At 45.7% G+C, this 15,985-nt stretch overlaps 1 protein-coding gene across 1 annotated transcript in view; it reads right to left on the minus strand.

Annotated features, from left to right (window-relative positions):
- Window positions 1-15,985, minus strand: part of LOC147885973 (Cyclophilin-like peptidyl-prolyl cis-trans isomerase family protein) — a 108,278-nt gene that overhangs the window by 26,533 nt on the left and 65,760 nt on the right. Inside the window, exons 7-8 of the mRNA XM_087396828.1 lie at window positions 5,599-5,830; window positions 5,465-5,504 (exon numbers count right to left, since the gene is read on the minus strand). Of these exons, the coding sequence (XP_087252954.1) occupies window positions 5,465-5,504; window positions 5,599-5,830 (272 nt within the window). The remainder of the gene's footprint in view (window positions 1-5,464; window positions 5,505-5,598; window positions 5,831-15,985) is intronic.

Genomic DNA, 15,985 nt, shown 5'->3' on the forward strand with positions numbered 1-15,985 from the left:
TTTCCTGCAATGATTACATCTCTTCTTTTTGTTATCCCCTGAAGAAGAGGCACCATGCGAATGATCAACATGGGAATGAGAGGATTTTCGAGCTGAAACCCTGCCTTTACCTTGTGGTTGTGATGGGAAGCAAATGCTTGATCACTAGCCATAGAAACATTGCGATTCACACGACTTTGCTCCTCCTAAGGAAGAAGAGAATCAGCTAGTCAAATGAGAAATGATTGGCATCACCCCCTGCAACCAATCTCAATGTAGTAGCAAAGCTTTGATATGAATCAGGCAACCCATCAAGGGTATTAGAAACAAGCTGAGAATCAGGCATAATCTCATCAATGTTGGCCAACTGTTCTTTCAAATCCTTCACATTAGTGACATAAGCATCCATGTTACCACCCTATCAAGCTTCAAATCTTTCAATTGCTTGCAAAGATAGGCAATCCTCGCCTCATTCCGCACCTGATACAAAGATGCAAGCTGATCCCATGCTTGCTTAGCTGTCTTGCAAGACCGGATATGAGAGATAATAACCCGTTTCACTGAAAGAGCAATCAAGGCATGTGCTTTGGCATCACGACCATCCCACTGAATTTGCTCCTGTGAAGGAGACAAAGCACCTGGAGCAGGAGGTGCAGGTGTCCTAGCAATAGCATTAGAACCATCACCTGAAGACCCATCACCTCAAGAAGCAGAGACTGTAGGTGTAGCACCAGAAGTTACAGTGCGTGTAGGCCTAGCCTCAGAACTTGAAACAATATGCCATAGATTCTTGGCAACCAAAACATGTCCCATCATGTATGACCACATGGGATAATTGGTGCCATCAAGCTTGTCATCATCCCAAACAAATCATCTTTACCACCAGACATGGTGCTAAAATACAAGACAAATGCACCAACTAGCAAAGCAAATGAGAGAAAGGCAACCTCTCATAATCAAGTAACAAAAATCTGCCCAAGTTTCAAAGCTTATGCCTGCAAGAGACTCTGTTGTCTCAAGGTATACCTGTTGCAAGAAAAATCCCCAAAGGCAACACGAGGCCTTCCAAGGCAACATGACGCCTTTCCAAAATGCAAATGAAACAGAAATTGGAAAGAACTAATGCAACAACGCCTTACCCAATGATGTAGCCCAAAAGGACAGCAATGAAAGGCTCTGAATGCGAGCAAATGAGGGCTGGAAATGAGAATTACAGCAAAAGAAAGTGCTCCCACGAGGAGGAGAGCACTTAGAAAGGGAGAGAAAGAGATCCAATGGAGGAGAGCTCGCAGCCCGAGGCAAAACGATGCCAAATGAGGAAGAATGGACTCAAGGAGTGAACTCCAGATCACTTCAACATGCTCCAAAAGACTCCAACAACCGGCACGTAGCTCGAGGCAGCTCCAAAATGCTGGCACGAACTCTAAGGCAGTCCGTACAGCCCTAAATGTGAATGTTGCACGTCCGTACAGCAAATTGTGCAGGTGCTGAGCGGACCTGCTGACAGATGATGTCACAGCAATTCCGTACAGCAGTAAAGAGCCTGTACGACAGCCGTACTGCAGTAAATGAGGGCATGTCACTTCCGTACAGCTCTGCGTCAGCCTTCAATGAGTCCGTACAAGGCCGTACAGATGGTGATGTACATACGTGAGTCCGTACAGGGTGAGAGCAGCTCGATAAAGGTGAGAATTGCCTCGAAAATCAGCTCCCTTCGCGATGGTTGCTCCAAAGTGTGGTCTTCCCGCATCAAAATCAGATCTTTCGCGACAAAAGTGCTTGGAAAGGTCTCAAACACTCGTGGGAGTGTGAAAACCAAGAAGACCAGCAAGAATGAGGGCTCCAGAGGCTGCCAAACAGCTTGGGAAAACTGTCAATGGCTGAGGGAAAGGATTCCCGACCTTGCTCTGATACCACTGTTGGGTGTAGGAAGCTCAAAAATGGAAGCAAGAAGGAGAAAAACGAGATGCTGTAATAGATTGCTGCAAAACTGAAGTGTGGAGGCTCAAGGGAGAGCCAACATAACAAAACCCTAGGGCTAGCTGCCCTAACTGGACTAAGTGTCCTAACTGACCTAGATGGTACATAAACTAACTGTACCAATAGTCTTGACTGACTATAGGCCTACAAGGCACATACCAAGGTATAAGTGGCATCTATGGATAGCCCATGAGATGGCCTACGCAGCTTGTCATGAAGATTCATCGCATACGGACATGAGGATAGATTTATCCATAGCCTTGTTTAGAAGGTGTTACACTCTGTAAGGAGCTTGTTGCCAATAGCGACAACTCCGAGCAGTGGGCCAGGAGTGGAGGCACAAATAGCCACCATTCAGTCGGCCACCAAGCAAACCTCCAAATGGGTGGAGGTCGCGAAATGAGAGCTTGCGAAGGCCACCATTTTGGCCACAATTCTTGAACATCAACAAACAGCTAGTAAGGCTCTCAATATTTGAGTCGAGGGGGTCCCTCGTACATCCACCACTACCATTGACGATGCAACCCGCTTCATGGCTTCCACCCGAGGAGTCCTGGAGCATGGGATTGTGGGACGTAAGGGACCGGACCCCACTCAAGAGCGCCCTCATTATCATCTATTTGCAAGGGCGTGAGGTTCTCATCCAAATGGATCAGGAGGTGGTCCCGTAGAGCTGTCCACTTGCATAGTGCTGCAAGGCGAGTGTGAGTATCTGTGAATCAGAGGAAAGGCACATCCTCAACAGGACATCGCCTGCAAGGAGGGGAAATGGGCAATAGTTCAAGATGGGCGGCTTCTGATAGGACCCCAACAAGCATCTGATCCTCCCCCTACACAAGGGGACGGGACAGGGTCAATGAGACCCACAGTATTGAAACCCTGACCTGCATTCTTTCAAACTATAATGGTTGCTTATGGACTCGTCCAGGAAATTTCTCGGAATCATAAAGAAGACGAGATATAGCTAAAGCCCAAAGCGACCCTTGCCTATGGTCAATGGATACACATGGGAGACAGCATACTAGGATGAGACTCGGCAGACTAGTGAAGTGCGTATATTGGAGGTGGCGGTACTATACAAATCATCTCTCACTGGATGATCTTTGTCAAGAGGCATGACAAAAATCCCAGATTTCTATGGATTTAGATCCAACGCACCTCTCGGCAAGACCTCCTCATCACACAATATGCTACTCCCCCCCCCCGAGACCTCACTTTGCTAGAGATCTCCGGAAGGAGGCTAAGACTTCACCATACCCAGCCGTACATCTAGACATCACGGATTTCTTGAGCCGTGTGAAATCATCCTTGTTGGTGACTTGAACGCCAGAAAAGATACGCATCAGGTATCAATTCTTGATTTTTGAGATCATTCTATTGAATTGCCAGATATTGATCTAGCATCTAATTGCTTCGCACATGTCAAGTACTAATCTTACTCCTCCTTGAGCTCTGACTAGCTCCTTTTGTCTGAGCAAATCCTTGCGGTACTTGGTGCCCACATGGCAGCCTTGCATTATCTGATAGATCTGCCCATGTGTCAAACTTTCTTACTGCACACATGGCGACTAACCCCTGCTGGTCCACCTCCCTCATGCACTCCTCATTTGGGGGCTGATAGATGAGGAGGTGACCATTCCAACAGAGCTAACGGAGCTAAAGCTGTTGAAGAGCAGTGATGCACGGAGCTGAACGGGGAAGCTGCTGACGAAGCTGAACGAAACTATTGATGAACGGAGCTAACAGAGAGGGGGAACGGAGCTAACGGGCGGAGAGAGCGAGAGAGAGAGAGAGAGAGAGAGAGAGAGAGAGATCGGGGGGGATTTGTTAAGGAAGGGAGCTAACAGCAGGGTCTAATGGAGAGATATTGACCTTGCCGAGGACGACTTTACTATACGTATGACTTGCTTACAGCACAAAATAAGCAAAACCATAATGTAACTAAAAAGGGATCACGGCATGATGAACATGGATCTCTTTAGAGCTTACTTTACAGGGAACACTTTTTAAGTTTTGCAACAGACCAGGGAAAAGGGTGGGTGGGTTGGTGGGCAGGGGAAGTGCACAGGTCACCATATGTCACAGGAAAATCCCAAGATTACATGACAATAACCTCATCAAAAGCAATATCAGGTTATCCTTTGTGGTTTTTACAGCAGTCCATTTTAGAAAGAGCCTCACATAATTGCTCCATAACCTCGAGGAAACAACAAGGGTAGATATGCTGGATGAAATTATGAAAAACCTCTAAATTGGTCCAACAAGCCTCATATTGAATATCACGGCCTACTCAGAACAGATCCCAATCTCTGTCAACCCTAATCACAATACTATTCTGCCCAAAATGTGTTGCATGGGCAGATTCCAGAAATTACCAAGGGTAGAATGGTCAGCTTGAGGATCTGGGAGAAACACCTGGAGAAGCTTACTGGCACTACCATATGCACGATAAGGAAGATTGAAGTATAGAAAGTATGGTTTGTGGAAAGCAGAAAAGCAACCAACCAATCTGCACACAGACCAGCAGAGTGTGCAAAGGGGTACTACTAACTAGTATCGGAAGCAGAGTAACCATAGTACACCTCAAAAGGATGAAGCTCAGGAAGAGCACAGTTGCAAACATTGAAGTATTTAGAAGAGGAGTCTTGCTATATGGGGAGCAATTAAAGTTTTACAATAGGCCAAGGGAGGCATAGTGGGACCATATGTCACAGTCAAAACTCAAAGAATAAGCTCATCAAAAAACCACACAGGATTTCCTACGGTTTTAACAACTGTCAACTGTATTGAATCCTGGCTTTTTTAATTAACAATAGCTGAGGAACCAGTGCGCATAATGTACCAATGAATCGATCTAGGTACGACTCGTATTGCTTCAATTTCACCCACTTGAATCAATCCCATTCTGTGATAACCCTGATTATGATTTCATTTGTCCCAAAATATGTTGCATAGGCATAAATAAATTCGAACTGGACAAGGGTCAACTAAAGGATCTGGGAGAAATAACTTGAAATTTTGCAATAGGGCCATGAAGGCATAGGGTGGCACCATATGTCACAGTCAAAGTGCAATCATTGACAACAGGTTCATTAAAAACAACACCAGATATTCTTTATGGCTTTTATGTCTATCATATTGATTGGCATCCTTGCCGGACACCTCAGAAAACAGAAAGCTAGATGTATTATGGAATTATGACAATAAACATATACCTTTGTAAGACTCGAATATATCCAATCGTACAAATTCAGATTTTTGTTTTGTTCTAAAGACTATTATTATAAACAAGGCACCCATTTAGAACCTTTCCAATTCTCTCTCATTCTTTGTCAAGCCTAATCACAATTCCATTTGGAACCAGACTCTCTATTAGATTAAACACCAAAACATTGCATATCAACCGCTTCAGGCCCTACAGAGAATCCAAGATTAACCACCAAAACATTGCATATCGACTAGGCCCTAAAGAAAATCCAAGACCTTGGCAACTATAACGGAATACCTTGTAGGAGATGCCTCCTCATCAGAGTCCATGTTCTTCCCTGGAAAAAATCAAAACGAGGAATCAGGGTCTTTTCCACTCAAAACAGCGGGATGTTCAGGTTCCATTTCAAAATCCATGAAGCTAAGAATTACCTGGCCTGCCATGCCTCACAGAAGCCTGCCCTTCATTAAATTTCTTTCTTTTGTCTAAAACTTGGCGCCTCATAACAGAATCAAAATCTGCATCATCTTCACGGTCACTGTCATATTCTGCTATCATACGGTCCTCGGGTTTCGTGTTACCTCCAGCATCCTTCTTTCTTGTGTTCAAAGCCTCTCTCACTGATGTCTGAAGATCCTTACGTCTTTTTGACTCAATAGGATCCTGAAATTCGTCAAAAGGCACTGCTCAGAGCATTCCAAAGATGCTTGTGCCTTTAAAGATATATATCTTTGGTATGTAACTACATTAAAACCTGGAATAAGAAGAGTCCAACTACATGTACTTTCTTTCAACTCCAGCACCCCTCCAACAGAAGAAGACAAAGAGAGAGAGCTTGTGTGTCTTTAGAAAACCATATACACAACAGTAGAAAATTTGATTGCAAGTGCAGCAGCCCCAAGGCTCACATGTCCAGACTAGCAAGGCTGTGCAGCCAGATTTAGGCTGTGTCGGCTTAATGCCCTGCTTAGCCACCTTCTCTCAAGGTCCTCAATCTCACAATACTGATAGGAAGGCTTAGGGAGAGACAATGCGGGCCATAGGCACACTTCACCCTAGGTTCCTTAAGGTAACAAAATCTCAACAACCTCTCTCTCTCCCCTTATTAAAGGCCAAAAGGGTAATAAGAAAGAAAGAAATCTTTATTTACATCTAAACGCCTACAAGACTAGTGCACAACCAGAATATGTCAAGAGAACAGTTCCTCCAGTCCCTGCAGCGATCCAACAGAGAGCTACCTGGGAAGGGACAGAAGCGCAGACGATCGTGCCCTTACATGCACATTCCGGGTACTGTTGTTATCTGGGTTATTACACACGTGGTTCCGAAGGAAAAGACGAGCTGACACTTCCGACTTATCTATCACCCGCTCTATTACGACATGTTCTGATAGAAGACTCCCCGTGCTACTTCTCCCCTATATGGGGCATAGAAATTTTTATGTAAAAACGACTATCTCTTTTCTTGACATGATAATATAAACCCACATTTTTGGGGAAAAAATTAAAGGCCTACAAGACTAAAAAACTGATATATATCATGCTCATACACCCTGTGGAGGGGAACTACAAGTGTCTATTACAACTCTCTGATATGTAAACGGAAACAGAAATATATACACGAACTGCAGCTCAATAATGTAGAGTGTATGGTGTCCAGGGTGGGGACTCTAGGCTCCCTAGTGAGTGTGGAACATGTCTGAAATCTGCAATTGCAGCCCTCCATTATGTTGTGCTCATCTCAACCATGGCAGTATGGGACAACCAACAGTGAGGTGAGTGGAGGGGCTATCCAGCCGGAATCCTGATGTCTCTGAAGCATGCCAAAAATCTGCCTCTGTTGGTCTTGGGCTTGACTAGTGGGTCTCACTGGTGGGTGCCATGAGGCTGCCTGGAGTTGTAAGGCTGCAACAACAGTGCCTTGGATGGGATGTATGCTTGCTGACGTCCATGTCCTCATGTTCATCTCGCACATGTGAACATCAAGCTCAACAGGTATCCGACATCATCCACTAAGTGGCTCTTTCTCTGTGAAGAGGAAGTCTATAATCCTCTCGTGTCTGTGCTCATGCTTGCGTCTATGTCACATAAGAGTATGTTTGAGACGTCTGATCTTTGAGACAAAAAGGGCAGCGCATTGTTGATCTACATAATTTAATGACTATGCTCATACATTGAAATCCCTGCTCAAAGAGAGAATAAAATTTCCCCAAGGATCTAAGACTATAAACGGCATCTCATGAGCACATGCTCCTCTATCTCCACCTCCTACATGCCACAGTGTGTGCAGGTATCAACTCACAATTGTGGCTGGTGGCGTCAACTTCTCGCCTTGTCTCAATATGACCTATGAGTTGCGGTCCAAAGTTGGCCCATAGCTATCTGCACTCCATGCAAGAGATGAATATGTAGGTATCCAAGTGGTCGGATGAACCCATCATCAGTCAGGCGAAGGAAGTGTTCTGTTATGACCCCAAGGTCATAGCATGAGCTGGCATTAATTGTAGCTGAGGGAGAGAAATAGCACACCGACACACAAGCAGGATGAACGCAAGAGTGTGGGGATAAAAATATATGTGTGTACCTCCCCTAGCACACAGTCAACCTTTTATATGAAAGGATAAGGTTACAACACTAAGTACACCGTACTTAGTGTACTTAACAAATAAAAGTACTAACTGTACTTAAGTGTACTAACTGTACTTGGGTGGCCATAGTGCCTTTACCCCAACAACCTCCCACTTAAAGGCAATATGCCCTCAAGTAAAAATAAATGAGGCTCAACCTATACCCATCAACTGTCAGCAATGTGCAAACCGCTCTGCAGGCAAGCCTTTTGTCAACAAATCTGCTGGATTATCATCTGTGTGAATCTTGACAAGCTGAATCAGCTTATCATCTATTACCTCCCTGATGAAGTGATACTTCACATCAATGTGCTTTGTCTTTGCATGAAAGAGAGGATTGTGTGCCAACTGAATAGCACTCTGACTGTCACAATGCAACAATGGAATATCACCTGTAATGCCCAAGTCTCCCACTAGCCGAGATAACCATAAGGCCTCCTTGCATGCCTCTGTGGCTGCAATATATTCAGCTTCCGTGGTAGACAAGGCTATGCACTGCTGCATCCTTGACATCCATGACACTGCACCTCCAGTGAATGTATAAACATAACCGGTAGTAGACTTCCGGTTATCTGGATGACCAGCAAAATCTGAATCCACATAACCATGCACCTTTGCATCTCGCTTGCCAAAGCATATGCACAACTCCTGTGTGCCCTTCAGGTATCTCATGATACCTTTCACTGCATTCCAATGCTTCTTGCCTGGATTTGCCATATATATCTGCTAACCACCCCCACTGCAAACGCAATATCAGGTCTAGTAGCAACCATGGCATACATGAGACTGCCACAAGCTGAAGCATACGGAATCTTGGCCATTTCAGCCCTATCAGCATCTGAGTGTGGGCTGTCCATTGCACTGAGTTTCACATATGAAGGCAATGGAGAACTAAGGGTCTTCCCCCCCTCCATATGAAACCTGTGCAATACTTTGCCAATATATTCGGTCTGAGACAAATACAACAAACGCTGTCCCCTGTCTCTCCGTATCCGCATTCCCAGTATGTGATTTGCATCACCAAGGTCCTTCATATCAAAGGCCTCATGCAATCTTTTCTTAAGGTCATCAAGCTCCTTACGAGCTTTACCAGCAATAAGCATGTCATCCACATATAAAATGAGAATGATTAAGCTGCCATTTGCAGCCCTTTTGGTATATAAGCAGTGATCGTCATCACTTCTCCTGAAACCTTGGGACTTCATGAAGGTATCAAATTTCTTATACCATTCCCTTGGTGCCTGTTTCAGCCCGTAAAGGCTCTTTTTAAGCTTGCATACAAGTGACTCCTTGCCCTTGACTGCAAATCCTTCTGGCTGTTGCATGTAGATCTCCTCGTGAAGATCACCGTGAAGAAAGGCTGTCTTCACATCCATTTGGCATAATTCCAAATTCTCACATGCAACCAAAGCAAGTACAATCCTGAGTGTGGTCATCTTAACCACTGGAGAAAAGATTTCACCAAAATCGACACCATACTCCTGCTTAAAGCCCTTGCAACCAACCTGGCTTTATACCTTGGCTTAGCTCCAAGTGTGACTTTCAATCTATACACCCACTTGCATGGCAGTACTTTCATGCCCTTAGGCAACTGCACCAATTCCCAAGTACCATTTTTATGGAGACTGTCCATTTCAGACTTCATGGCTAGTTCCCATAGCCTTTTATCATGCATTTGCACGGCTTCCTTGTAACAGGAAGGTTCTCCACAGTCTGTAAGCATAATAAAATCTGCTCCTGGAACAAATCTGTCTGGCGGTTTCATTTGTCGAGTTGACCTTCGGACCCATTGGTCTTGCTGTCCAACTTGCTGCTCACCTAAAACAGGTGGCTGTTCCAGTAGATCAGGCTGCAGAATTATGCCTAGGAGGTCTTCCAAAGGTGGCATGTCCCGTAGTACATCTTCCGCCACTGCGGGCTGTCCATTTGGACCTGCTGCAGCATCATGCATTGGCTGATTACGCTGCTGTTGTGGCTGATTCGCAGCCTGCCTGAATTGTACAGGATGTCCCGAGTCATCAATGTCAACCTCTGAAGCATCAGAAGGCTTATCTGCTGCCTTAAACATACATGACTCATCAAATAAGACATCATTGCTGCGTATTAGCTTCTTATTCACAGGATCCCATAGGCGGTAACCCATCTCACCACTGTCACCATATCCAAGAAAAATGCATTTAAGAGACTTAGGATCAAGCTTGCTGCGATCTTCTCTGCGTATATGCACGTACGCAGTGCAGCCAAAGACCCTCAAGTGCTTATAGGAAGGAGGTTTTCCTGTCCAAAGCTCCTCTGGCACTCTGCCATCTAGTCTTTTATTTGGTGACCTATTGATGAGGTGTACTGCTGTTTTTACAGCCTCAACCCAAAATCCATGAGGTAAAGCAGCATGTGACATCATAGAGCGGGACTTTTCCTGTATGGTTCTATTCATACGCTCTGCAGTGCCATTTTGCGCTGGACTGTAAGGAGCAGTGAGTTCTCTTTTAATACCTCTAGCATCACAAAATGCATTGAATGCATTAGACATATACTCCCCACCGTTATCTGACCACAAAGCCTTCAGTGTTCTGCCTGTTTGGTTCTCAACCATAGCAAGCCATTTCTCGAACACTGGAAAGACATCACTCTTCAATCGAAGAGGATACACCCACACCTTCCTTGTGGAATCATCTATACATGTGACAAAGTACCGTGCACCTCCAAGTGAAGGACTAGGCATCTCACACACGTCTGTATGCACAAGCTCAAGTTGAGCATCTTTATGTCCTAATCTCCTTTTATGAGGACATTCTTTTTAATATTGAGAAGAGAAGATTCCGAGGATGAAGCCATTACAATCAGCAAGAAATATAACCCACACTTGGGTGCCTGACTCCCTGCAAACCAAGTGCACACAGGCACTTGTACTGTGCTCAAAAATTAAATTCCTGCAACGGAAAAAACAGGACCTGCACCTGCAACTTTTCTCCCACTTAATCAGAGAATTCTGACTGTTTACTGCTTGCTGCAGATTCAGAACAGCAGAACTGTATGCATCAATAAATGCTCTGTTGTACGATCCAGCAGTACCCTAATTTTCAACAGCATCTGCCCTGCTATTACAGTAAAAACCGCAGTAGTTTGTGCACTCTGTACTTCAGTAAATTGACTGTTTTCAGTCCAGTAGTTGACACAAAACAGTACCTGACTGTACTTTTTAGTACAGAATCAGAAATCGACTGTTTAACTGCTCAAAACTGTCAACATCAAGCTTCCAGTTGCCCCTAAAACTGTGTAACACAGTGTAGAACAAGAATTAGGCAAAAGCCCCTTGACTGGAAGCAAAATTCTGAGAATTTAGTGCATGTACCGCTTCACTGATCACTGTAAGGCATTCAGTTGCTTCCCCACCACTGATATGCATTCCAATTGCAAAATCCCCAATTTATCTTGCACAATCAGTGCTCAATTCTACAATGTAGTACTTAGTGTACTATATGCATCTTCCATTGTCCCGTAGGTCACAAAATGCATCCAAATCCTGCAAGAATCAACTCCAAACAGGAGGATAAATGCAAACACATGCGTATACAAGCCAATGCTTGGCTGTGGCTACAAAAGCCCCTTGATTCTGCAGTTCAATGTTGAAATTTTCTCTCACACAGTAGGCATAAACAGTAGATCTACGTACTGAGAGTGCATTTGACCAACAATGCTCACGATGAGCTCAGAAATTGCACTTGTACCTGCAAGTACACGGGTGTGACAAATCTAACGGGAAGACGAGGCATACCAAAAAAAAATTTTGGGGGGGGCAACAGATCTGAATTGGCGCCAAGATTTGGAGCCGGTAGCTCAGCTAGCGCCTGTGGCGCTGGTGGCGGAGCTGCTGGCGCCTGTGGCGCTGGTGGCGCCGCTTCTGCTGGCGTCGCCTGGCGGCTTGGCTGCTAGCGTCGCCGGTGGCTTGGCTGCTGGCGTCGCCTATGTGGGCGTCGCCGGTAGCGTTGCTACTGGCGTCGCCTATATGGGCGTCGCTGGTGGCGCTGGCAGCGCTAGCAGCTGCTGGCGCTGCTAGAGCAGTTTACTGCTGCTCCTGGCGTGATGCAGTAGCAAATGCTGCTGCTTCTCCTTGAAGCTTGCTCCTTCTTCTTCTCTGTCTGCTGCTGCTGCTCCAACTTGCTAAGACCCACGTTTGGGCAATATTGCGAACAAAAAACGAGCTGCAGCTGAAGAAGACGAGTGGGTGGGAGAATGTGCTTGCTCCAGCTCTGATACCAGTTGTGGCTGAGGGAGAGAAAGAGCACACCGACACACAAGCAGGATGAACACAAGAGTGTGGGGATAAAAATATATGTGTGTACCTCCCCTAGCACACAGTCAACCTTTTATATGAAAGGATAAGGTTACAACACTAAGTACACCGTACTTAGTGTACTTAACAAATAAAAGTACTAACTGTACTTAAGTGTACTAACTGTACTTGGGTGGCCATAGTGCCTTTACCCCAACATTAATGATGGGGTTAGGTCCAAGCGATGGACCCTTTTAAAGGGGTCAATTACTATACCCAATGTATGGATGCCCTTAGGATAAGTACACCCCTTGTCGAGTCTATACATATGAGTTGTGGATTCATTTACAAGGATCCCCTCCAGATGGACTCCTTTGGATACCGAGACCTTGAGTTGGCCTATCCCTAGTCTGGCCTAATTCGTGGACTAGGGCACTCTTGTGGTCTAGCACATAGCGGTTGGCCATGGACATAACACTGTGCTTAGCTAACCTCAAGCCATAAACCTACCACGAATTATCGTTGCTAGCCCAATGAACCCCTTGTCATGAAATTGTACTTATTCCAAGAAATAAAGAGAAATCTTTATATTATTGACTCCCATCTAAGAAAGTCGACTAAGTCAGCTAGAGCAAGCTTAGTTGCCTTTGTTTTGTATTGGTTAGTATACACCGTGGGATGCCCGCAAGGGACTACGATTAGTCGAATAACTAGAATGCATGCATTAGCTAGCCTCTAATGGGTTAAATTGTTCGATATTGTTTTATTAATGGTGTAGGACCTTGGAGAGTGCAAAAAAGATCCACGTTTTAAGGAAAAAGTGCTCCAAGGTGGACGACCAACTTTTAGGGAAGGGCGCACATGGAGCAAAGCGCCAAATCCAGCTTTATGGGCGCTTTTTCCTGAAAAGACCAGTTCAGCCAAAAAACATGGCTGCCCCTAGTTTTATAGATAAGCAAGCTTCTAAGCTCTTAGAATCAGAATTCAAGTTGTACCAACTTCTTCCTCCTCCATGCACGTTGTAAAACAGTTTGCAATATTGGAAAAATGAAGCAACGGTTCTCTCTCTCTCTCTCTCTCTCTCTCCTTAGGGAAGACGATGTTCCTCATATTTCATATTTTACATTTTGTATCTAGGCATTTTTGGTACTCTATTTCATTTCATTTTGTATCTAGGATTTTTGTAGCCATTTTTGGCATCTTAGCTGTATTACGATGAGGCCACCTAGTTGGCGCATCGTTGATGATGTATTTTCCTTTCGGATGATTTTGTGTCCCATAGGCCATGTATGGCCTTCCGTGGACCTTTAATAAAATTTCTTTCTTTCTTTCTTTCTCTCTCTCTCTCTCTCTCTATATATATATATATATTGGGGGTGGGGGGAGGGGGGAGCCCTTCTTTCTGGCCCCTAGTGTGGCACTCTACTTCTCTCTCTCACGCTCTCCCTCAATTGCTTCCAGCCCCTATGTTGAAGTTTTGCTGCTGTATTGAGTTTCCAGCATCAGGTCAAAGTCGATTATGCAGTGCGAATTGGTTCATCCATGTCACATGAAGCAAAAGGAGGAGCGTTCAGCTGCCAACAAATTCAGGCCAGGTGCTGTCTAGTCAATCGCAAATTGCAGGCGATTGTTGCTCAGCTCAAATCAGCCCCTCCAGTCCTCGAATTCACCAGGAGATCAAGCCAATATCTAATTGTGATCAGTCTCAAATCTTGACTATTTGGTTCAGCCCTGTTTGCTGCCCCAGAACAGTGAATTATTCAGATGACTCCCTGCAAGAAGTGTTGATTTCAGTTGACCTTTTTGAAGCATCCCTAAATTGTGAATCAATCTGGTTGCGTTTCCTCAACAATCCAGTGTTTTTTGGATCAGTCAAGCTTCGAAACAGTCCAGCCTTGATCTATTTCAACTTTTGAGAACCTCCTGGCTTCAGAGCACAGAAGTTCAGCTACCAAAAGACCAAGCAAAGGAGACCTGTAGAACCAAATGATGATCTTGATGAGGAAGATCTACGAAATCAAGTTGTGGAAGAAAAATCCTCAAATTCAGCATCTTTTTGAAGCGGACTCTATGGAGAAAGTATCTAAGCATGTTTCAATCTCTTATCCCAAGGAATGGAGTCTCCTGGTCCTCCATCGACATCTTCAAAAGAACCCCCACAAAAGCGCCAAAGTTTGAGAAGGCACTCTCCTAGTCCATCGCCTCCCTAGAAACGTCATAGCTTTAAGCTAGGGAAGGAGTCCAAAGCAAAACAAAAGAGAAGAAGAAGATCGCCCACTCCCCAAAGCAAAAGCATAAAGGAAAGTCCCCTCATTCCAGTCCCTCTTCGTCCTCTTTGTCTGACTCTTCATGCAAATGACATCGAGAAAAGCGCTCAAAGACCGAGGAGAAAAGTTCAAAGGATGAAGAAAGTCCGTCCGTTTCATCACATATGATGGAGCCTATGGACAGACAAAGAAAGCTATGCAGTTCATAACGAGTTTAAGGTGGCCTTTGGTACGGGAAAGTTTCAAGAGTCCTCCAGTTGTAATTGGGATAGTCGTCACAAGAGGAATTTCGAAGGTCCTAGAACATGATAGCAGCCTCCAGCTATGAAAAGATATTCTTCTTGGATTCCATGAATCCACTCCTTGTATACCTCGCTTAGGGTACATGCCCACATCCTAGATAGAGAATTGGCTACTATATTCTCCTTTCTTGCTTTATACTCGATGTCACCTAGAGAGAGAGGGCCTTGCTTGTGGGTGTGCCCGCCCAATGAGTGAGGCTAGGATAGAGAGTGAGTGACACGACCCCAGCACTCCTGAAACCTCTGATTTGCAAGCAAACACAAGAAACGCCAAACGTCAGGAAACTGAGCAGGCTGCTCACCACCCAACCATGATATCTACGGGATGCGATCCCGAATCAGGAGATGTCCCCTCCGAGCCACGAGCTGAGCTACTGGCACGAACTCCCAACTAGATCCTAGCCAGCCTGGTGTCCCATACCACCAGCTGGCGCCTAGAGGCCTGGGATCTGCTACTGGGCCTTCGGCTACGTTATGATGCAGGCGCGCGTCCGCAACTCAATCCAGGATTAAACCTAGCACCTGGAAACGAGACTTGCTCCCATCGGCTCCTCTGAGAACTGAACCTCTGGGGGCCTTATAAAGACTCGGACCCCATGCGCCAAAAATAGCGAAGACCTCTAACTAGTTTGTATCCTTGCCACTCAACCCGAGAATCAAGCCTGCCCAGCCCTAAGCCTCCCCAGACTACCTGAGCTAGTCTTGTGTACCCCAGTACATGTCAGATACCAATCCGTGCACATGACATACTTTCCCTCCTCTAAGAACCCACTTCTGAGTTCGCTAAAAAACCCAGGAATGTCCTCTGGAGGTTCTGTAATATCTCCCATGTTGCATCCTCTTCAACACGATCCTTCCACTTGATCTTGTATTCTGTGATAGTTCTATTACGAATCTGTCTTTCAAGAAATTCAAGAATACTCTCAAGTTCGTGTGGAATAAAAGTTTCCTTCCCTCTCAACTGGTATCAGAGCCATCATCTCTCCCTCCCCACTCCTGCCTACATCCCCCTCTATCCTTATACCCTCGAGACTCGTGCCCTCAACAGCGTGCAGGCAGCGTGGGCGGAGCTTGGCATTGCGCAGGCAGCACGGGCTGCAGCGGGATAGCGAGGGCGGCAGTGCGGGGCAGCGCGGGACAGCGGCGCGGAGCAGCGCCAGCAGCTGCAACAGCAACAGCTAGCTGCTGCTAGCTTAGCTGCTACCCGCTACCAAGCGGGCGCAGCCAATGCGCAGCACTGGTGCGCACCCAGGCAGCATCAGGGCCTCGAACAGGGCGGCGCGCAGGGGCGCGCAGGGAGCTTGTGCACGGACATACGGCCGTCCATACCGCCGTACGGACACCGTACGG

Source organism: Dipteris shenzhenensis, chromosome 25 (assembly GCF_047967505.1).
Source record: "Dipteris shenzhenensis isolate YYH24624 ecotype China chromosome 25, Dip_SZ_1.0, whole genome shotgun sequence".
Taxonomy (NCBI): Eukaryota; Viridiplantae; Streptophyta; class Polypodiopsida; order Gleicheniales; family Dipteridaceae; genus Dipteris; species Dipteris shenzhenensis.